Genomic DNA, 24473 nt, shown 5'->3' with positions numbered 1-24473 from the left:
GGAGAGGGAGGCATGTGAATAAATAGGCTGGTAGGAAACTGAAACCCAAAAACACACTATTGCAGAATAAGGAGTCAGGAAGAACGGGCCTGAGGGCAAAGTAGAGACATATTTCCCCGTCCTGTCTGTCTGAGCCAAGAGCAACAGTCTGGCACATAGCAGTCTCTCCATCACTCAGTCAGATGCCAACGCAAGGCCCAGCTCGCTCAGCACCAGGACACAACATGACACACACACTACTGTGTGTACTGCAGCTAGATATCCAGGCGAGAATTACACGATGACATTTTAAGGACTACTCACTCATGAACTGCCTCACATCTACACGGTATAAAAACTCATTATCAGAGATGTTCTGGAGATTGTTCAACACCACTGCCAAATGAACTACTATCTGGGTAAACAATTATTCCATTGAAAGAGCAAGTCCTTAACCCTTACATAGCAGTAGAGAGCACCCCAATCATCGATGTCTTTGCCATTAATCTACTCTGTGGGAAAATAACATTTGTATGTAAACTACTTTTTAACTGTTATTTCATTGTTATCCAAATAGTTCCCGTGTCACTTTCAGTGTGAGATGTGGATGTTAAGCAGTCGACATAGGGCTTAGCATGTCACTTTAAAAACTGGTTGGGGAATGAAAACAAAGGGAGATGGATGGCTGTGGAAAAGTTGTTTCTCTGCTCTGCTAAGTCCATCTATGGCTGGCCAGCTAGTGGGGCCTAGGGGCCGGGCCCCTGGTGTAACTCACGCGGCTGTCAGGGGCACAAAGCTTTCAACGCTCGATGTTCCTTGCTCTCCTGCTTCTCCCGATCACAGAGACGGGAATGGCAAAGAAATGGCCAGGGAAACAGGAATTCTGACACAGCCTCATTAATCAGAAGTGGGAGAGGAGACAGGGAGTACTGAAGGCATGGATGAGATGAGAGCGAGAGAGAAAGTGAGTGTGACAGAGGTGAGCGAGCGATGTTGAAAGATGTACTCTAGGGTCAGCAAGGGGAGAGAGAGAGCTCTAATCGTATGGAAAGACAGGAGAGGAAGACGGAAGGGGTTCGTTTTTAGTGTGAAAGCTCCTTAACATTCGCAACGGGACAGCCTGTCGCTATTGTCAGTCTCACTCGTATGATGTGTGTGATGACTAACCCCCAGCGCTCCAAAGCAGTGTGCACGTGCTGTGTAGGGGTGGGGTACGTTAACAGCCAAATAATGACAGCATAAGCATGAGAAGATCCCAAGTCCCAGCACACTCTCCTCCTTCCACCATCTGCACACAAACACTTAGAAACCTGCACAAAAAACACACAAGCAGATGTTTCCTAATGTCTCTCCCAGACAATCCCGCGTCAATCTGTTCCCCCTGAATGACAGCAGGCCAAGGAGTGGTAAACTGAGGACAGGATAATTCATACCAAAGGCACACACACAGAGACAGACAGACCTGAATAATTTATCCCATACTAAAAACGTAATCTGGAACAATTTCCCCATTCTGGATCAGTACATGTAATTGAATGTAAAATGCTTCTAATCCGCTGGAAATGAGAGTATTCCCATCCATTGCACAGAACTTGTTCCTGCTCAAAAGCTACCTTGGGTTCCGCAGTAGCGCAACCAGTCCATTTACTGAATACTAGAACACCTGATACTGTAAAATAAATGATAAATACCCATAATAAAGATGGCATTTCCAGCCCTAAACCAGGTTCCTCATCAGGGGAATAAAGATAAACAGCAAAGAAACAGATGGTTTCATAATAATTGAATATGATTGCATGATATGACACGCTCCATGTACATTATGAGGTTAATGATGGCATGTAGAAGTTCCCTCATGCTCAAACGCGCTCAGTTGGAAACATTATGAAACATGATTTAATCCAAAACATTAAACGCAGGTCAACATGACTTTTAAGATAGAGGAAAATGCTGGCCATGTAAGAGAAACGGGAGAATAAATAAATAAAAATACTTCTAGAAATAGCCAGCTAATAGGTACAAAGACTAAAAGCTTCTCAATTCAAGTTAGTTCCATTTCAGAGTGGAACCATGGCCAGAGTAGTTCAAACTCCTTGATGCACCAATCCAGTTAGCGGGATCATTTATGTCAACCACCGCTGAATAATAAAAATATTTACATTTTCATGAAATCACATGTGCAATATAGCAAAACACAGCTTAGCTTGGCGCGTCAGATTTCAATAAAGCTTTTTGGCGAAAGCATACCAAGCGTTTATGTAAGGACATCTCTCTCAGTAGACAAAAATATTACAAACCGCTAGCAGCCAAGTAGATTAGTCATGAAAGTCAGAAAAGCAATAGATTAAATCACTTACCTTTGATGATCTTCAGATGTTTGCACTCACGAGACTCCCAGTTACAGAATAAATGTTCCTTTTGTTCCATAAAGATTATTTTTATATTCAAAATACCTCCATTTGGTTGGCGCGTTGTGTTCAGAAATCCACAGGCTCGAGCAGTCACGACATCGCAAACAAAAATTCCAAATAGTATCCGTAATGTTCGTAGAAACATTTCAAACGTTTTTAAAAAAAATCAATCCTCAGGTTGGTTTTACAATATATAATCGATAGTATATCATCCGGGTATGTAGCTTCTTCAAAGGAGAGAGAGAGAGAAAATGGCTGCTCAAAGCTGTTGCGCATACAAAATGCTGCTGGCACCCAGCCATACAATGACACGATGTGATCTTTCTCACTCATTTTTTTAAATAAAAGCCTGAAACTATGTCTAAAGACGGTTCACACCATGGGGAAGCCATAGGAAAATAAATCTGGTTGATATCCCTTTAAATGGCGTGAAGGCAGGCTATGGAACATGGAGCTTTCAAAATAGAAGCCACTTCCGGGTTGGATTTTCCTCAGGTTTTCACCTGCAATATCAGTTATGTTATACTGACAGACAATATTTTGACAGTTTTGGAAACTTTAGAATGTTTTCTATCCTAATCTGACAATTATATGCATATTCTAAATTCTGGGCCTGAGAAATAGGCAGCTTAATTTGGGTACGTTTTTCATCCAAACATCAAAATACTGCCCCCTACACTCAAGGTTTTAACACCCAACAGACTGGCCCCTCTCACCCTCACTACTCAACATCTGCATCTGGTGCTAGGCTTCCTCTCCTGCTAACAGAGCAGCTAGCGTATGGTTGACTGGCTGCTATATGTAAACAGCAGGCCTGACTGTACTGTACCCTGTCGGTCTGTCTGTCTGTGAACAAGCAGTACCAGCAAGGGGGGTGAGATAAGCACAGCAGGTGGTGGTACCCGACCCTTGGGGTCACCATTGATTTACACACAACTGATAGGCTGATTGGTCAGACAAACATTTTGGGCATTAAGATGTAAAAGAGAGGCCCTATCCAACTTTTTAGATGAGAGGACAGGACAGGCTAAGGACACTACCCACAGGCCAGTGAAGTCAATTGCCAGAGACAAAAATATTTGGTCTCCATTGCTGCTCTATTGATGTCTCAAAAACGGTATTTCTATTTTGTCTCCTTTAAAAAAAAATCATTTCACTGACATCTGAGCTCAAGGAAAGCAAAGACGGATAGAAAAAAATGAGTGTGAACCAAAAAGAGGAAAAACACACTGTGCTTTGATATGTTGCAACTCTGTTTTTACATTGGTAAATGTCAATTCCACTTAGTCTCCAGTGGGCATGCCTGTTTCTCTGGTCTGTGTTGTGAGCTACAGGAGGCTGATGAGAGAGTGCAAGGCCAGCCTGTACTGACCGTCCTGGGCACTGTTAGAACTCAGCCCAAGAGATTCAAGTTTACAAATTGTGAAATGATTCTCTTTCTCTACGCGCCTTCTCAAACTGGAGAAGCCGTCTTGCATACCTTTAGAGAACATGAGAGGATCTGTTGGGTTTCTGACATCCTGTTTTGTTTTTGTCTTTTGAGGTTTCGGACACAGGTGCGGCAGCCACATTCTCAGAAGGAGCGGTGTGTTTGACAAATACACAGCAGTTTCCTCATGCTCTTTCCCACACCCTCCTGGCAAAAGTCACTGTGTTAACCTGGGAAGACATTTCCATAAAAGCAAAGAGGAAAAGACATGTTGTAAAGTGACTGGTTGTCATTACAATCATAGCACACATTAGGCTCAATTGGCCAGTTTGTGCTTATGAAGATGCTTTTCAGTTGCTAATGGCCCAAGCGTGGATGGAAAAACAGTTTTTCTGTTCTGAGGAATTTCTGAGAGAGAAGAATACCACAAAATTAAAATTGGGTGGTTTCCAAACGTAACCAGTCAATCTAAAAAGGGGAAAAATCATGCATAATCCTACTGTAGCGTACCTACAATTACCCTCAGTCATACTACGGCTACAGTAGGTCTATGCATGTTCTCCATCACTTTGCTGGCAAGTGGAAATACTATTTTTTCCAACCCTCGAGACACGGACATGAACTGCTAGCGTGGGCCAATACATTCAATCTTTCTTGGATACCCAGTCCCTATCACCTCGTAAAGTCTGCTAATCAAAACCGCATTGTAGCCTAGCATCCCTAGTTAGCGTGTGCTGCTCTGTGGCTCAGGGGGTGTTACTGTGGGGGAGACTGGTAAGCAGCAGCAGTGTCATAGGGAGGCGGTGAGTGATGGATATAATAATCCTGGCAGAGAAGAACTGATGAATCATAAAGTTGTGGATTCTCCAGCATAGGATGAAAATAATTCTTTACTACACTCTTAGAAAAATATTTAAATAAAATGGTGAACCCTTTGAAGAACCATTTTTGGTTCCAGGTAGAAACCTTTACCAAAAAAGGGACATCTGCCTGGAACCAAAAAAGGGACATCTGCCTGGAACCAAAAAAGGGACATCTTCCTGGAACCAAAAAAGGGACATCTTCCTGGAACCAAAAAAGGGACATCTGCCTGGAACCAAAAAAGGGACATCTTCCTGGAACCAAAAAAGGGACATCTGCCTGGAACCAAAAAAGGGACATCTTCCTGGAACCAAAAAAGGGACATCTTCCTGGAACCAAAAAAGGGACATCTGCCTGGAACCAAAAAAGGGACATCTGCCTGGAACCAAAAAAGACTATCTTATGGGGACAGCCGAAGAACCCTTTTGGAACAATTATTTTTAAAGATTGTAGTATAAGCTATAGGCACTACAGAGGAACTCTCCCTCTTAGCTTTAGTCAGCTGTAGGCTCCCCCTTGAGCAGAGCCATGATGAGTTCAACATCTAATTTCAGTTGACATTTGAATGAACCACAGCCTAAGCTGCAATATGGCTGGTACCGGTTTGTCTGTCAGAAGAAAAACTGGTTAACTTCTGTGTCTTCACTCAAACTAGCCCTTCTCATCAAATCAAATCTGAACAGCCTTCTTTGATCAAAGGCAGCACAACAAATTGGATCACACTTTAAACCCAATTATCTGTCCCCTTGCTAAACATGCTTTCGCCAAATAGTCCCCCAGACTCATTCGTAGAGCAATGACTCATGAATGTTGATGTGTACCTTTTTGTGCTCATAGAATATCAAACGCGACTGTATGACATCACACGGCCTGGTTTGACACACGTTAAATAATCCTAGCGCATTGCCACGGTTACGTTAATATCCATAATACTCTTATCACATCAGTCGACAGTAATCACATTCAGAAATCCCACACGGGTACGTGTAGTGAGATGCGTTGAGACAGATCTGCAGCTGGAGGCTAGAGCTGTGGCGGTTCTGCTCACTAAAGACGCATGTAACATCACAAACAAAGTGAAGCTCTGAGAAAATGCAAGGGCTGCCTTTTTCTCGAAATTGAAAACAAGACCTAATAATGGGTAACTGTAAACCTCTCCTCCTGTACCAACCCCTCCTGGCGCCATTCTCAGCTCAGTTTCAGCAAAGGCAGTCCATCCTCCCTGCCTGGAAACCAACATTAAGAAAATATAGTCAGGAAGGGAATGCGGTCTGAAATGATTTGATGGAAATCAATGCATTCTTTTCACATTGCTGAATTGACCAGAAGAGGTACACATTTTGGTTTGGGAGACGGGAGGGAGGAAGAGATGGAAATGTTGAGCGTTGCATCCACGCTGCCAGAGAGCACATACCGTACCATGATTAAACAACATGGGTGACAAGGAAACAGTGCTTGAAATGCCTGGCTGTTTACAATATCGAAAAAACAGCTAACAGAAAACTGTCTCATTTCCATATTTTGAATGGTAGAGCTCCCTTCATTTTTCAGTATGCATGAACATGCTACACTCTATAACACATTCGCCATGTACTTAAATGTATTATTTAAAATCGCAAAAACGCATGTCCTTGCCAGGACAGAAATGAAGCACGAGGATTCGCTACGTCGCTGAATCTCATGTGTCATCACATCGTCATCATCGAGTGTTTGATGTTTCATTGTGCATTTATTACACTTGCTAGATTACAGACAGCTGTGTGATGGGGTCTAATTCTAGGCCCATTTTCTTTTCCATTAGAGGGAAAAGGCTCCTTAATCTAGTGTTGTGGTGGCAGAATGAGAGGACATGTGAACCAGCCGCTGTGCTGCTCTTTCAACAGCTTTTCCAGCTTGGGCGGCGTAGCACGGCGGACCTGTGGAGGTGTTTTCCCAGGGCTCAACACCTCTACGGGACAGCGGAAACACTGGGGCTAATGCTTTTCACAAACAATGAATAAGAAGGAATAAACCCTCCACTCAACACTGCTTTCCTTAGTGGCTGTACAAGAGCCACAGCTAAGATTGATTCTGCTTGGGAAACACTTCTCTGAAATCAAACAGAACTGAATCTATTAGGACCAAGCGGTGTGTGATTGTGAGATGCCGGAATTAATTGCCCGTCTTATCTCAGGATTGACCAAAGTGTTTGATGTCTTTGACAAATCATTGATTGAAAGCAAAGCAGACAAATCATTTCCTCACATATGGACGTTTTAATTTGCCTTGTTCAAATCACCCATAAGGAATAGTATTGTAATGGAGGATTACACGGTATCCATCGGCCTCCTTGCAAATGGAGACGGAAAAGTGTTTAAGCAGCACTGAACTGCCGTTACAGCTCTACAGAGAAGGTATTCAAATGTACGCTAAACCGATGCCGTGTCTAGTATTCCCTGCTTCCTTTGGAGGTTGGATCAATGTAGCGGGTATTTTATGAGCTTTCATTAGAAGCTTTCCTCCTCACAGGGGGATCACTTTAACCCGGGCAGAGCCAGCCTTGGCAGCGCTGTGCTTTTTGACAATTATCGACTGTGTCACTCCTCCTCAGAACGCATGGCCCAGTGCAGTCATGTTCTAGGTGGGTTTGCTGCTGTGACAGCTAGAACAGTGCTGAAGTAGCACAAAGGGACCTCTAAAGCCCAAGGTCTTTGACAACAGACATCTGTCTGATCTGATGGCTTCCGCAGGTTTCCTGACAAAACAGCTTGACAGCCATGAAAAGTGTGTGTGAAACCTTGATGAGGAATTCCACTGTGACGGCATAAAGTTCAGACATGTCTCTCTGTTCCCTCGGATTGATTTGACTGAATCGGATCCACCATGTCCTAAAGGCACATCCTGTACATTTGTCCTTATCGAGGGAACATTTGCCATGGCGCTTGCCCTCCATTGTACACTACCCCCATGCAAAGCCATTGAGCTATTCAATGAGAGGTAGTCTATAAGCCCGATTTAAACTTATCCTGGCCTTCCATGACTGCCTCCTACCAGGGTCAAAGGTCAGGGGTGTACTCCCACTTCCTGTTCCGCAGGTTTGCTTTTCCCCCCCAAATTGATTCTTATCAATAAAAATGTATACGAATATTTTCAGTTACACCTTTGACCTTGTTCTGATGAATGCCCCTAATTGTCATTGGGACAACAAAAAGTGTCCATGTTTATCTCCATCCAGGGCCACTCAATTGATCTGGCCTAACCTCGTCACCCACTGAGTGTGTTTAAGACGGAGTAAATCACACACTGAGTGTTTCCAGCTGTAGTACTTCACACACACACACACAGCATCAGGTTATAGTGTGCTTGTCGAGAGACACATAAACAAAGGGATACATAATGTGTAAGACAAAACACGCCCGAGTGCTGAATCTCAACAGCGTCGTCATGACATCCCTGCATTCTTGAGAGGGCCTCGGGGACAATGACAGGGCACGTACATAATGCATAAACAGAGCAGGCAAACCAAACCAACCTCAGGGACCGTTTAAAGTAGCAGCAGGTTCAAATCAGCTCTCAACCATGGAAGACTAGATTTGGTTTATTTGGTTGATAGAGAAATAAACACACATGGGACATGGTCCAAGTTCTCCTCTGACATGGTAATGACCGCTTACTGCTTTATGGATGTGGTGTTCCATTTGGGTAAATGGCCCAGTGAGGGATAACTAGTCATGTTTTTACCGTAAAGCATTCACATAATCATATTTTACAAGTCCCTGAAATGTGCCTAAAATACAGAGTTTCAGACAGAATCAACAAAGTCGCATGCAAACTCCGCGAAGCTCAACATAAGACACGCTACAGCACTTACCGTGATCTTATATAAACTAGGAGAGTACACAGTACAGAAAAACCCCGGGGAAGGAGTGCAACAGCAGGCTGGCGCAGCACTCCGTTCTCTGTGCTGAACTTGTACTGCTGTTAAATAGCAGTTCATTCTTAAGTGAACGATAAGGTGTGTGTGTGTGTGTGTGTGTGCGCGCAGCCTCTTACTTCTGCAGGGTGAGGTTGAGGTCGTCTGTGCAGGCTTTGATCTTGTTCTGGGCCTCCAGGTGGTTCATGCTGTTGGTGGCGATGCCGTCGATCGACAGAACTACATCTCCCACACTCATTCTGGCTTTGGCTGCCTTGCCCCCATCAGTCAGCTGTGAAGACACACAGAACCAGACGTACACGATGAAATGGAGGTAAAATAAACATACACGCATGCATTCATTTACTGTAACAGGATAATAAACAGTAGAGAATCCCAGGAGTCAGGACTAGGGAATTCCGTGCTATATTGAGCATAGCTTAGTGTATTTAACCTCCACACACTGGAGGGTAGAATACACAGACAGACTCCCAGTGACTCCGAAGACGCCTAATCTGTATCAGTCTTTATTTATGCGCCTTAGAACAACTTTCTTAAAACAAACAGTACGCATGAACTCATCTCAAACGTTCCATTCAACTCTATTTGTTCAGCTCTCTTATCACAGAAAATCAGACGAAAAGGGTGAGGCCTGATCATGCCTGAAAAGCAACACCAAAACAGGAAATGATGGCCATGGTATTATGAAACTACGCAATAAAATCCTGCTGTATTATTTTATATAGCATTGTGTTCGGTCCCTGTGGTGTCTTATCTAACCTTGGTTACATAAAACAGACATTCTCTCTCTTTACAACACTGGCCACTTATCAGCTGGGCCCAGAATAGACCAGGCAAACACTCCAGGGACTGAGAAACAGACAGGGCACTACAATTGTGTGTGTACAGACAGACAGGGACAGACAGGCCCTCTACATATGCTGTGTATATACAGACAGACAAGCCCTCTACATATGCTGTGTACAGACAGACAAGCCCTCTACATATGCTGTGTATATACAGACAGACAAGCCCTCTACATATGCTGTGTATATACAGACAGACAAGCCCTCTACATATGCTGTGTATATACAGACAGGCCCTCTACATATGCTGTGTATATACACAGACAGGCCCTCTACATATGCTGTGTATATACACAGACAGGCCCTCTACATATGCTGTGTATATACACAGACAGACAGGCCCTCTACATATGCTGTGTATATACACAGACAGACAGGCCCTCTACATATGCTGTGTATATACACAGACAGACAGGCCCTCTACATATGCTGTGTATATACACAGACAGACAGGCCCTCTACATATGCTGTGTATATACACAGACAGACAGGCCCTCTACATATGCTGTGTATATACACAGACAGACAGGCCCTCTACATATGCTGTGTACAGACAGACAGGCCCTCTACACATGCTATGTATATACACAGACAGACAGGCCCTCTACATATGCTGTGTACAGACAGACAGGCCCTCTACATATGCTGTGTATATACACAGACAGACAGGCCCTCTACATATGCTGTGTATATACACAGACAGACAGGCCCTCTACATATGCTGTGTATATACACAGACAGACAGGCCCTCTACATATGCTGTGTATATACACAGACAGACAGGCCCTCTACATATGCTGTGTATATACACAGACTAACAGGCCCTCTACATATGCTGTGTATATACACAGACAGACAGGCCCTCTACATATGCTGTGTATATACACAGACAGACAGGCCCTCTACATATGCTGTGTATATACACAGACAGACAGGCCCTCTACATATGCTGCGTATATACACAGACTAACAGGCCCTCTACATATGCTGTGTACAGACAGGCCCTCTACACATGCTATGTATATACACAGACATACAGGCCCTCTACATATGCTGTGTACAGTGCCTTGCGAAAGTATTCGGCCCCCTTGAACTTTGCGACCTTTTGCCACATTTCATGCTTCAAACATAAAGATATAAAACTGTATTTTTTTGTGAAGAATCAACAACAAGTGGGACACAATCATGAAGTGGAACGGCATTTATTGGATATTTCAAACTTTTTTAACAAATCAAAATCTGAAAAATTGGGCGTGCAAAATTATTCAGCCCCCTTAAGTTAATACTTTGTAGCGCCACCTTTTGCTGCGATTACAGCTGTAAGTCGCTTGGGGTATGTCTCTATCAGTTTTGCACATCGAGAGACTGAAATTTTTTCCCATTCCTCCTTGCAAAACAGCTCGAGCTCAGTGAGGTTGGATGGAGAGCATTTGCGAACAGCAGTTTTCAGTTCTTTCCACAGATTCTCGATTGGATTCAGGTCTGGACTTTGACTTGGCCATTCTAACACCTGGATATGTTTATTTTTGAACCATTCCATTGTAGATTTTGCTTTATGTTTTGGATCATTGTCTTGTTGGAAGACAAATCTCCGTCCCAGTCTCAGGTCTTTTGGCTCCATCCATTTGGCCTGTATTTGGCTCCATCCATCTTAACCATCTTCCCTGTCCCTGCTGAAGAAAAGCAGGCCCAAACCATGATGCTGCCACCACCATGTTTGACAGTGGGGATGGTGTGTTCAGGGTGTTGCTTTTACGCCAAACATAACATTTTGCATTGTTGCCAAAAAGTTACATTTTGGTTTCATCTGACCAGAGCACCTTCTTCCACATGTTTGGTGTGTCTCCCAGGTGGCTTGTGGCAAACTTTAAACGACACTTTTTATGGATATCTTTAAGAAATGGCTTTCTTTCCACTCTTCCATAAAGGCCAGATTTGTGCAATATAAGACTGATTGTTGTCCTATGGACAGAGTCTCCCACCTCAGCTGTAGATCTCTGCAGTTCATCCAGAGTGATCATGGGCCTCTTGGCTGCATCTCTGATCAGTCTTCTCCTTGTATGAGCTGAAAGTTTAGAGGGACGGCCAGGTCTTGGTAGATTTGCAGTGGTCTGATACTCCTTCCATTTCAATATTATCGCTTGCACAGTGCTCCTTGGGATGTTTAAAGCTTGGGAAATCTTTTTGTATCCAAATCCGGCTTTAAACTTCTTCACAACAGTATCTCGGACCTGCCTGGTGTGTTCCTTGTTCTTCATCATGCTCTCTGCGCTTTTAACAGACCTCTGAGACTATCACAGTGCAGGTGCATTTATACAGAGACTTGATTACACACAGGTGGATTGTATTTATCATCATTAGTCATTTAGGTCAACATTGGATCATTCAGAGATCCTCACTGAACTTCTGGAGAGAGTTTGCTGCACTGAAAGTAAAGGGGCTGAATAATTTTGCACGCCCAATTTTTCAGTTTTTGATTTGTTAAAAAAGTTTGAAATATCCAATAAATGTCGTTCCACTTAATGATTGTGTCCCACTTGTTGTTGATTCTTCACAAAAAAATAGTTTTATATCTTTATGTTTGAAGCCTGAAATGTGGCAAAAGGTCGAAGTTCAAGGGGGCCGAATACTTTCACAAGGCACTGTATATACACAGACAGACAGGCCCTCTACATATGCTGTGTATATACACAGACAGACAGGCCCTCTCCATATGCTGTGTATGTATATACACAGACAGACAGGCCCTCTCCATATGCTGTGTATGTATATACACAGACAGACAGGCCCTCTCCATATGCTGTGTATGTATATACACAGACAGACAGGCCCTCTCCATATGCTGTGTATATATATACACAGACAGACAGGCCCTCTCCATATGCTGTGTATATATATACACAGACAGACAGGCCCTCTCCATATGCTGTGTATATACAGACAGGCCCTCTACATATGCTGTGTATATACACAGACAGACAGGCCCTCTCCATATGCTGTGTATATACAGACAGGCAAGGCTCTCTACACATGCTGTGTGTGCTGGCCTGTTTGATCCGAGAAGGATGGAAGCATGTCCTTATGTCTCTCCCAACTTAAGACGTCCGGACATCTAATGATTTTACGGTCTAGGTGGCATGCATGCCTCTGACTTTAATCAAACAGTGTATCGAAGTAGAACACATTCCACTAGTAACTAATGTATCGAAGTAGAACACATTCCACTAGTAACTAATGTATCAAAGTAGAACACATTCCACTAGTAACTAATGTATCGAAGTAGAACACATTCCACTAGTAACTAATGTATCGAAGTAGAACACATTCCACTAGTAACTAATGTATCAAAGTAGAACACATTCCACTAGTAACTAATGTATCAAAGTAGAACACATTCCACTAGTAACTAATGTATCAAAGTAGAACACATTCCACTAGTAACTAATGTATCGAAGTAGAACACATTCCACTAGTAACTAATGTATCAAAGTAGAACACATTCCACTAGTAACTAATGTATCAAAGTAGAACACATTCCACTAGTAACTAAGTAGAACACATTCCACTAGTAACTAATGTAAAGTAGAACACATTCCACTAGTAACTAATGTATCGAAGTAGAACACATTCCACTAGTAACTAATGTATCAAAGTAGAACACATTCCACTAGTAACTAATGTATCAAAGTAGAACACATTCCACTAGTAACTAATGTATCAAAGTAGAACACATTCCACTAGTAACTAATGTATCAAAGTAGAACACATTCCACTAGTAACTAATGTATCAAAGTAGAACACATTCCACTAGTAACTAATACACTCCGTTCTTCTAACCCACTTGGATTGGTAAACGTTAATCTACTAGATCCTCGATGTGTCTGCTATGTACTGAGAAAGAGAGTGTAAATGACTATCGTTTGCCTGCTCAGGTCATCTTTGAGAGGTTGATGTAGGGCCCGAGAAACGATGAGGGTCGTTGCTCTTCGAGGAAGGATGTGATCTTATCAGAGCTCCAGTAATGAACTAGCTGACTGCCTGGTCTTCTCTGTTGTGGAGGAGAGGAAAGGCTGGGGGGGATAGAAACAGGTACTGTAGATCCTCGTTTCGGTCTGTTTATCTATGAAAGTGTAAGAGGTCAGCTCTAATATCCTCATCCAAAATCGACGTCAATTAAAAATAGAAATATATTAAACGGTTATCACAGTGACCATGGTCATTTGGCTGGCCAATTACAGTCATCCAAAATTCCATGACCATCACAACCCTATATACAGTAGCGTAAGAGCCTTAGCCTTCGACTTCTAGTAAAACGTATAGAACTCAAACTATAAGCTGTCAAAACTGGGAAAAAAGCAACACTTTTTGTGATGCAGCTTTAATCTTTTCATTCCCTTTGCAATGACATTCATTACACCCTAATACACAGCAAACCCACATGAGTAACCTACCGCCCTGGTTTGTCTGACTCCCATAATGCCCGTCTTTTTCCCAGGCAGCAGGTGGGGTCCTGCGCGTCACATTTTCCCTTCCACCCAGCCAGGCGGCCAGCCAGCCTGGAGATGCATGCTGGCGCTAACACAGTAGCACAGGATATGACCTGACAGGATACAGCTTGATGAAACCATGACAGCGGGGGATGACTCTCTCCCAGGTGTTGCGCGAGGAGATTACACAAGCCTGCCTGGCGTTCACCTCGTCAATCACTCAACAGTCAACCCCTGCACACAACACCTGTGGAGTCATTGCACAGGAACAAACAGAGCTCAGGGCCGCCTACATTCATAAAATAACCTGGCCAGCTTTAGTATGCAAGGATCCTCCCCAGAACTCTCACAATTTGTTAAAGGGGTCTAAATGCCTGTGGTTTAAAAAGACACACCAAAGCATTATTTAACACGCTAGACATATTGCTGTGACACTGTTCAACGTCTATTTTTTTTATTATAATTTGGCAGAGTTCTCAACGGACGTGAATTCAACATCATATGTCCCCATGACATTGGACTGAGGTAAAGGTTGGATGAAATCCCCGTACCTTGATGACACTTTGCAAATTCAAATCAGTTTTCCACATTGATTCAAAGTCATCACGATGAAACTTTTTAATGAAATGACGTGAAAACAAATGTTGATTCAACCAGTTTTTGCCCCGTGGCTCGTGTGCCGATTGTGTGAGAGACCTGCAGCCCATTATGCTGAAGTGTGACGAGACAGAGAAGCAACATTGTATAGAGGGTGGACCTCATTTCGGTCTTTGTCAGACGTGTTATTAAAAAAGGTACAGTACACATTGGACCATAATAATGGATGGGCTAGACCTCAATCTGTGGTTACATCACAACATTCAGCAACAAAAAATGACTTCAAAAAGTCCCGAAACATGAAGAATGCCTCTCGTTCCACAGCAACAGCAGCTGTTTCTCGGCCACCTCATCACCGAGTCGGAGTCACATTCGTGACTCCTCAGCCAGAGGAGAGACTGCTTTGGCTGTCAATGAAGTTCTTATTCACTCCATTCACAGCATTGTGTGAGAGGCAGCATAAACCCTGCAGTGGGAGTAGCATGACTATGTAAGGACCTGTTGCCCAGGAATCCCTCCCATCCAGGAAGTTAGATAACCTCAGTAGGTAGACAAAAGAATCAAGAGCATACTGTACTGCCTGGAAGTCAGGAATGCTATTGTGTAGGCTTCATTATAGGGAGGGAGGGAGAGCGAGAGAGAGAGTAAGGGCAAGAGGACAGCCGGTCTTTGTTCACTGAGACCTCACAGTATGAGAGAGGGAGACCCAATGACAGTAGGGTCCATGCTGACACATGTTCCTTGTTTCAAGGAGATCAGAAAAGGCCTGCGGGTAGTACAGGAGGCATAGGTCAGGCATACTGTATGCATGCATACCATACATTCACAGGCATATTATACTGTTAGGTACAGGCACACACTTACACATTCATGAATGTACACAACACAGTAGTCCAGTACACTCACACAGCCTTGCCTCATTTCTCTTGAGGACTAAGTGAAACTACTTAAGCTGCTCTCTGGGGTTTAACTGCTGGCCAATCTGAGGGATGATAACTACCATACAAACGCCATTAAATGTGAGTCTGAACACCCCCTGGGGAACAGCTAGTCCTCCAGGCTCCATTCCCAAGACCAGAAGAGAAGCAGCTAGTTCTCAGTCTGACCCACACAAATCAGCCTCCTCTCATCCGCCTCCGCTGCCCTGGGGGTCAATGACAGAGTCAACAACAAGGTTATGGGAGGGAGCACAGCCCAGTCTAAGCACTCAGCAGGACTCAGGATTCCAGTTGGTGGGTTAGAAGGAATGGGCATGCGTGCGTCTGAGTATGTGCTTGAGTAGAACAGCCACATGTGAGATGCACAGGTCGGGGTCAAATTTCTCAGTTTGGAACACCCTTACCCTTTAGCCATCTAGAATCCCACATAAAGGAAGACAATGCTACATACCATATAGTCTATATTTGGTAAGAGACGCCAAACCCTGATCATCTCCAGACAGTCCTTTTAAGAGGCTGTTCCCTTCATCTTTCCTTGTAAAGCTCTGATAAAAGTATACTGTCTGTGCAGTTTACTCTGTTAAATAAAATGGCAGAGAACAGCGAGCACTTCATCAGCTTGCCATCCCTCTAGCACACACAGCCTCTCTCTCTCTCACACACACAAAACCAATACATACCAGGCTAGGAATCCCTAGCATCTCCTCTCTCTGTAAATATCACACAACTAGAAAAGAGCCCAGACACTAAAGGTGACGGAGAACAGACAGCCACACAACCTAAACTCTTTGTGCACCATTCAACTCTACAGTACAGAAACTACTGCACAGCACAAGTTATCGCTCACTCAAAACACAATCCCATTATGGGTTCATATGATGAGCGACTAAATAAATCTGCCTTGCCATGTAAGATCCGATTGGTGAAAGCGTATTATTTTAACAGACCACCGTTCCTCCTCTACCAAACGAGAGCAAAAAATACAACATTTGGTTTCAGAAGCACCACCAGAAAATGACTCATTACATTTGTTCGGCAGATGAGAAAGTGGCAGCTGCCCCAATGGACAAAATATCTTTCCTCTTCTTTGAATGTGACCTAACCACATAATGCATGCTGCTGGTTGCTGGTGTAGGGCTGTCCGGACACTGATAATGAATGACTGTTCCACCAGGATGACACGAGAGTTCTGAGCGTTTCCGTTTACAGATGAACAAGCACACCAACTCATGCCACAGTTCTCTCCGTGGGCTTATGACTGAAACCGAACAGGGCCACCTGGCCAGGATTGGTGAGTAGTTAGAGGTTGGAATCAATGACAGATGAGGTTGAAGTGGGACTACCAACTTAACCAGTGGAAACGCTCGTCCCTCTCATCTCATGAGCAGAACACGTGACGAAACGACATGCCGTCTTTTTGCGTTCTCACTAGGAGTACTCTCTGGCATTCGCTTTGAGAGTCGTGGCCCTTTCACAGAGGAAAAAAGGGACATCAATTAGACTGTGGTTTTCTGACAGTCTTCACAAAATGGTGCTAATTGAGAGTTCTAAATGAAGATGGATGAAGTGAGAGAGGAGCGGTATCTCTTCATCTCCACCACACAGAGAGAGTAAGCCAGGAGCGGTATCTCTTCATCTCCACCACTGTGACTCGCCACACAGAGAGAGTAAGCCAGGAGCGATATCTCTTCATCTCCACCACTGTGACTCGCCACACAGAGAGAGTAAGCCAGGAGCGATATCTCTTCATCTCCACCACTGTTACTCGCCACACAGAGAGAGTAAGCCAGGAGCGGTATCTCTTCATCTCCACCAACCAGGAGCGGTATCTCTTCATCTCCACCACTGTGACTCGCCACACAGAGAGAGTAAGCCAGGAGCGGTATCTCTTCATCTCCACCACTGTGACTCGCCACACAGAGAGAGTAAGCCAGGAGCGGTATCTCTTCATCTCCACCACTGACTCTCCACACAGAGAGAGTAAGCCAGGAGCGGTATCTCTTCATCTCCACCACTGTGACTCTCCACAGAGAGAGTAAGCCAGGAGCGGTATCTCTTCATCTCCACCACTGTGACTCGCCACACAGAGAGAGGAAACCAGGAGGGGTATCTCTTCATCTCCACCACTGTGACTCGCCACACAGAGAGAGGAAACCAGGAGGGGTATCTCTTCATCTCCACCACTGTGACTCGCCACACAGAGAGAGGAAACCAGGAGGGGTATCTCTTCATCTCCACCACTGTGACTCTCCACACAGAGAGAGGAAACCAGGAGGGGTATCTCTTCATCTCCACCACTGTGACTCACCACACAGAGAGAGTAAGCCAGGAGCGGCTTTGCCTTCTTTTCAATAACCCTCCACAAATTGCTTCCATGTGCCTCCCATCTGCCTTTTACAAGAAACGTAACCCTTGTAATCAAACAATCAAGTAACGGCAACACAGTCACACAAATCTAATTCAGGTCGAATAAAAGTGTGCGGATTAAAAAGTTCACTGATAAATCACCGTATGGTTACGAGGCTAATTGTTTGATAAGTAAAGCAGGATATAACAATAATGGAATAGATACCAGCAGTAGATTCATTCTTATTCTCATAACCAGATGACAAGGGGATGGGAGGGACAGTGAGGAAGATGTGTGGAGCGTCGGGAGTTCTCTGATGTGGAGAAGAAAGTCGCTTACAAAGACAAAGAGCAGCAGTTTCCGATGTGTCAGTGTTCCTTGATTCATTGCTCTAGAACTACTCCCAGAACCGTTCTTGGTACAATAGTCTAAACGGTCAAAATGGGTGAATATTAAATAACTCTCACATGGATGTTTTAGTTAAACTGATTTGGTAGATTTTTTTCCAAACATTGTTATTACAATACATTTTAATCTCGTGTACCAACTCAGCAATGCAGACAGCAGACATAAGTCAACAGGCTTGGTATACCCAACTCCCATTTCTACCTATTCCAACCCAATTAGGCAGAAAGAGATAGACTATCTGAAGTAACTAACCAGATTGAGAAAATCGTTGCGATAAGCATCTTCATTATTGAGCAAATTCTGCTTCACCCAAAGCTCTGAGTACCAATGTGTCTTCAAGAAATGCCTATTAAAAGGAGTGAGGCAGAGTGTTTGTGGTTGTAGCATTTCTAAGGAGTCAGGCCCGAGGAAGTGAGTGTGGTTGTAGCATTTCTGAGGAGTCAGGCCCGAGGAAGTGAGTGTGGTTGAGAGTGCTTGTGAAATGGATGTGACGTCTGAGGGCCACGCAGAGAAAGGCCTTGTATGGGGTTGTTACTATTAGCCTCTTATCTGCCTGCTAAAGACAATGCAGTCTGGGACAGACAACCAGATTCTCTCAAATGGCAAACGATATGCTGCAACACCTGAACAACACGTGGCTGTTGTAAAATGTCCACTGGGTTCAAAACAGAGTTCATCAGATTGCTTTACAATGTTAACAAACTGAAATAAGAATTGATCTGTTACAGTGTGGAGTCAAGACTTGCCTAGTTAAATAAAAGGTCAAACAAAGGTTAAATAAATACATTTAAAAAAAAGGCAGCCTCAGCATGTCCCTATAAAAGCTGAGAAAAAAAAGACACGGCCCTGAACCCTCTGCCTTGTAGAATCACTAGGATGATTCCGTGGAGGCAGCATTCCTTGATCGTGCGCGGTTCAACTAAACCACAATCTGCTGGGCCAGTACAAGCAGGACAAATGGCCCAGAAAGAACATGGAGTAGTAGAGAGCTGAGGTGCAGGTGGTGTCTTGCCTTTTATAGCTGCACACCGGTTTCAGCCTGCACAAGACTGAGTGGGAAAGAACACGGGAGCATGAAAAGAAAAGAAAATAGAGGAGAGAAGGGAAGTGTCTGGGCAGGAGAGAGCAGAGGAAGAGGTACAGTAGAGGACGATATAAAAGAAGAGGGAGGGAATGAAAAGCAAGTGTTCTTTCATTTTGAGGAAAACATCTCATTAACAGCCACTTGAACAGAGACGAGCCATTGTCCCCGTCTAGGGCTCGGTTGTCATGGTCTAGCAGGCTCTTGCCCCCCGTCTACGGCTTGGTTGTCATGGTCTGGTTCCAGCCATCTCCTCCTGCAATCACACTGCTGCTGAAAGCCAGGACACTGCCTTCTGGCCCAAGACTGGCACTCTCACAACTAATGCCATGACAACACAAACAAAACATTCCAAAAGCAGGACAAGTACTACAGACTGAATACTGAATGCTCTACTCTGTCCAGAAACAAAATGCCAATGCAGAGCGGTGATATAAAATGAATAAATTAATGATAGTAATCAAGTGATTACTATGTGTCAAACGCAACAACAAATGTCATAAGGGTTTTTCTTTATTTTTACTATTTTCTAAATCATAGAATTAGTGAAGACATCAAAGCTATGAAATAACTTATATGGAATCATGTAGTAACCTAAAAAGTGTTGAAAAAATTAAAATATATTTTAGATTCTTCAAAGTAGCCACCCTTTGCCTTGATGACAACTTTGCACAAAAATCTCAAATTTGGACTCAACAGACCAAAAGGACAGATTTCCACCGGTCTAATGTCTATTGCTCCTGATTGGCCCAATCAAGTCTCTTCTTCTTATTGGTGTCCTTCAGTAGTGATTTTTTTGCAGCAATTCGACCATGAAGGCCTAATTCACGCAGTCTCCTTTGAAAAGTTGATGTTGTGATGTGTCTGTTACTAAACTCTGAAGCATTTACTTGGCCTGCAATTTCTGAAGCTGGTAACTCTAATGAACTGGGTCTTCATTTCATGTCCTCATAGCGCCTGATGGTTTTTGCAACTGCACTTGAAGAAACTTTCAAAGTTCTTTACATTTTCCAGATTACTTTAAGGTCAGACTGTCGTTTCTCTTTGCTTATTTGAGCTGTTCTTGCCATAATATGGACTTTTTATCAAATAGTGATATATTCTGTACACCCCCCCCCCCTACCTACCTTGTCATAGCACAACTGATTGGTTCAAACTCAAGAAGGAAAGAAATTCCAAAAATTACCTTTTAACAAGGCACACATGTTAATTGAAATGCATTCAAGGTGACTACCTCATGAAGCTGGTTGAGAGAATGCTAAGAGTGAAGAGCTGTCAAAGGAAAATGGTGGCTACTTTGAAGAATCTCAAATATAAAATACATTTTGATATGTTTAACAGTTTATTGGTTACTACATGATTCCATATGTGTCATTTCATAGTTTAGATGCCTTCACTATTATTCTACAATGTAGGAAATAGTAATAAAGAAAAACCCTGGAATGAATAGGTGTCTAAACTTTCGTCAAGTGATGGATTTTCACCCACAGCGGCCAGTCCACCATTTATTCGGATCTTTTTGGCTGACAACTTTCAGTTCTTGTTAAATGTAGCATTATGTGGTGGTAGGTAGCGTGAGTCGTAATCAAAGTCAACCGTTTTAAATTGTTGAAACCCAGAATAAGATCACAGACCAACTGATTTCTCCAGAGCAGACATTCCTGTCGTCCTGCCATTTTGTTTGTCTTCGTAGCCAATGATTTGATCTTAAACGTTTTACATTTTTCAACAACCAAAAAAGCAAAAGCAGGGGAATGAAATATATCAAAACAGAGTGATGTTACTGGATCCATAGATCTCATTTCTTTCTTTTGCCATGCCATCAGGGTAGACTGGAAACAGCTGCCCAACTACTGAATACTCAGACTCACTGACCAAACAGATGTAATCTGGGCTGATATATTGCATTGCTACGAAACCCAGTTTTATTTAACTATGCATATTGTAGATCAGAAGACTGAAAGATGTGTGAATCTGGATTAATTGATGCAATTCAGGTTGTCACACCCAGTCGTCACATTAACCCCTTCATTTCCAACACAGTACCTTATTATTAAGTCTATTTTTCCATTATGATTGACCGACTGCCATTTCCACTCCATCTGTCATTCATCATCAGACACTGAGTGGACGCGTTGATGCGTTTCTGGCTCAGTATTCTGGCCCGTTCTAAAACGTCTGCTCTCACTCAACCTTCTGCTGCACATTCCCTCCTGCCATTTTAAGGTATGGTCAGGATTTTGGGGGAAATCATAATGAAATACAGTACATTATTAGGTTCTCCTTTAATGAGGAGTGTGGGACTTCAAGGCAGTCTGGTTCTATTGATGATATCAAATATGGACTGGGTCATCACTGGATTCACAGAGTCACTCACAAGGAGACTGAAACCTACGTTAAAACAGTCAAATATGTGGGAAGTATGAAAAGAGGACACTGTGGTATCTGGTGGAATATGGAAAAACATTTCCTCCGAGCTTTATGTATTTCAGTTTAATCTAGAGAGCACTAGGAATATACACACCACCTAACCCCACAGTGACGGGAAACTTCATGCAGGGAGACCAGACCACGCTAGGTAAATGCTAGGTAAATGCTAGGTAAATGCTAGGTAAATGAGGGGTGTAAATATCCCTGATGCAGACCTAATGACAAGAGCAGGGACTTGCCAGGGACCTCACAATACGTTATCACAATACTTAGGCGCTGATATGATATGTATTGTGATTCTCACGATACTATATGCATTGCGTTTCGATACTGCAATATTATTGCGATTTGATGCTCCAAATATAGTTCTCACCATGCCTGCTACAGAGGGACAAGAGAGAGCCATGAGAAAACTAGCTTTGATCAGTCATGGATATAAAAGCGCTGAAATCATGTTGGCTCACCCTTTAAAAAGAAGATGGATAACAAGATTGGTATTTCTCCTGAGTTTTGGCACAGGTACAGCCGACTGGCGCTAGCTACCTAGCATATTTATTTTATACAGTATATAGCGCTACTGTATCGACCCCCCTATCACTACTAAAGACCCACTTGTAGATGGTGTGTTTCATGGGGTGTGTTGACGTACTGTTGGGTGTCCATTAGTATCTGAAACGTAACCACACATTATTTAACAAGGCCACAATCACAAACCACAGGACCTAAATGTAACATTTGAACAATCTGGACGTGCTTAGTCTCCCCTCTGCGCTTCCAATCGCAATGAATCATCATCTTCCCCATATGGTGCTCTCGTCCTCTCCCTTTGTACCCCTCTATACCGCACTTTATCTCCCCTGTCCCTGGTCCCGTCCACAGCGCAACACAAATCACAGGCTGATAATACAGCATTCACACGAATCCATCCACACCCTGATAACTGGCATCAAGAGAGGACAATAACCATTGTGCTCTCTAACTGAATAAACCCTGCAGAGCACTACTGAGCTTTCCCATGTAGACACAGGGAGAGGGAGGCCAAAAACCCTATATTAGTTCAATATGACACAGTATCTGTATAAGGACTTGTGATGTGTTCCATTTCAAAACTCTCATTCTTTGTGGAAATATCCATATAAAACCTAAGAGATTAATGAACATATTAACACCGGAGATAACGGAGGGAAACATTATTAATAAACCGTTAACATTTGAATGTATATCGTTTGGCCTCTGCTACACAAACCATCTTAATGGTTCCTTGAAATACCAGAGGGAGCGTTTGGTGGGTTTTATTTATTTTCTCTGGACCGGGATTCTGGTGAGAGCTCAGCTCTATGTCAAACAAAGTAGAATTTGAGTCAAGTTCACGTTGTTCCTGTTAATCTGAAATAAACATTAAAATAGTTTACAACTTCAGCGCAACAAGAACAGTATGTGCAATAACAGACTGAGGTTGAATGCGAAAATGAGAAAAACCCAAGCAAGACTTAATGTCTATAAAGAAGATTGACTGGGCAGAATATAGATGTCTAAAGTGACATCAAAGAGCTCTGAAAAATTATCCAGACCCAAAGGAACTGCTCTGTCTCCCAATAATAACAGCTCTGATTGGCCCAGAGTCAACAACACTCAAAATAGCCCTTGTGGTTGCTGCAATACACTAATAATTGACCCGAAAATATAAATCTCAAAAACAAAATGAAAGAATGCGTTCTCTAAATCATGCCACTGTTCTGGTGCCAAATCCACACAACCCAATACAGATTGAGGTACCCTGTGAGTGAGTCTCGCATAATGGTTTACTGGGAAAAGCCGGGACAATCATGGAACGTAACCTGATTCCCGCTGATAGCTTGACCTGAAAAACTGGTTAGTTTACTCACTGAACTATCAAGCCGTGACAACAATGCCTAAATTATTCCTAATAAATAGTGTGTTGCCTAATGAGTAAAATAAGTTTTCAAATATAGGGCATAAGGTTTTAACAATGTTACTGGTTTAGAAAGATAACTTCCCATACTATTAATCTTTGGGCCACAACCAACTGTGAAACATGAGAATCCGATGAAGACTGAATGTTTTTGGACAGGGTATATTTTACCCACAGCGTTCATCTGCCATCTTAACCCTGCCCTTTGAAATGTAATATTTGTGCTTTATGTAGTTCAGGCCTCGTTCCTCCTCTCATAAGAAACAGAGACATAGGCCTATACACAGTATGTGTTTGTTTTGTCAGGCTATCTATAACGTGCAATCCAATGCATTGTGGGTGACCTGATCTTGATAATGGCACCGAAGGAGATGGCTGCAGTTTTACAATCCTGTTACCAATAGTGCATGTTTTTTCACGTTATTTGTAACTTGTTTTGAACATAATGTTTCTGCCACTGTGTCTTATGACCAAAAAGAGCTTCTAGACATCAGGACAGCGATTACTCACCCCGTACTGGATGAATACTTTTTCTTCAACGAGTCGGATGGGAAGGATTTACACCCGACAGGGCTCTCATCCCCGCCATTCGCAGGAGGAAAAGACTGCGATATCGTGGACGATGGTCCGGGTGCCTTGTACGGATCCTTCACCGAGAGGGTAATCTACCTCGATCATCAGTCCTATTAGCCAACGTACAATCATATCGATAATAAACACTGACAAACTACAATCACAACTGCAATATCTTATGTTTCACTGAGTCGTAGCTGAACAACGACATGATTAACATACAGTTGGCGGGTTAAGCTTT

General features: G+C 43.1%; 1 protein-coding gene across 4 annotated transcripts in view; it reads right to left on the bottom strand.

Moving 5' to 3' along the window:
* pdlim5b (PDZ and LIM domain 5b) overlaps window positions 1-24473 on the bottom strand; it is a 72373-nt gene that overhangs the window by 20218 nt on the left and 27682 nt on the right. For all 4 annotated transcript variants that reach the window (XM_052525797.1, XM_052525798.1, XM_052525800.1 and 1 more), the window contains exon 3: window positions 8713-8864. In XM_052525797.1, coding sequence (XP_052381757.1) covers window positions 8713-8864 — 152 coding nt within the window. The remainder of the gene's footprint in view (window positions 1-8712; window positions 8865-24473) is intronic.

The sequence above is a fragment of the Oncorhynchus keta genome, chromosome 9, assembly GCF_023373465.1.
Source record: "Oncorhynchus keta strain PuntledgeMale-10-30-2019 chromosome 9, Oket_V2, whole genome shotgun sequence".
Taxonomy (NCBI): Eukaryota; Metazoa; Chordata; class Actinopteri; order Salmoniformes; family Salmonidae; genus Oncorhynchus; species Oncorhynchus keta.
Note: the sequence above shows the minus strand (reverse complement) of the source record. Positions and strands in the feature narration are given on the sequence as shown.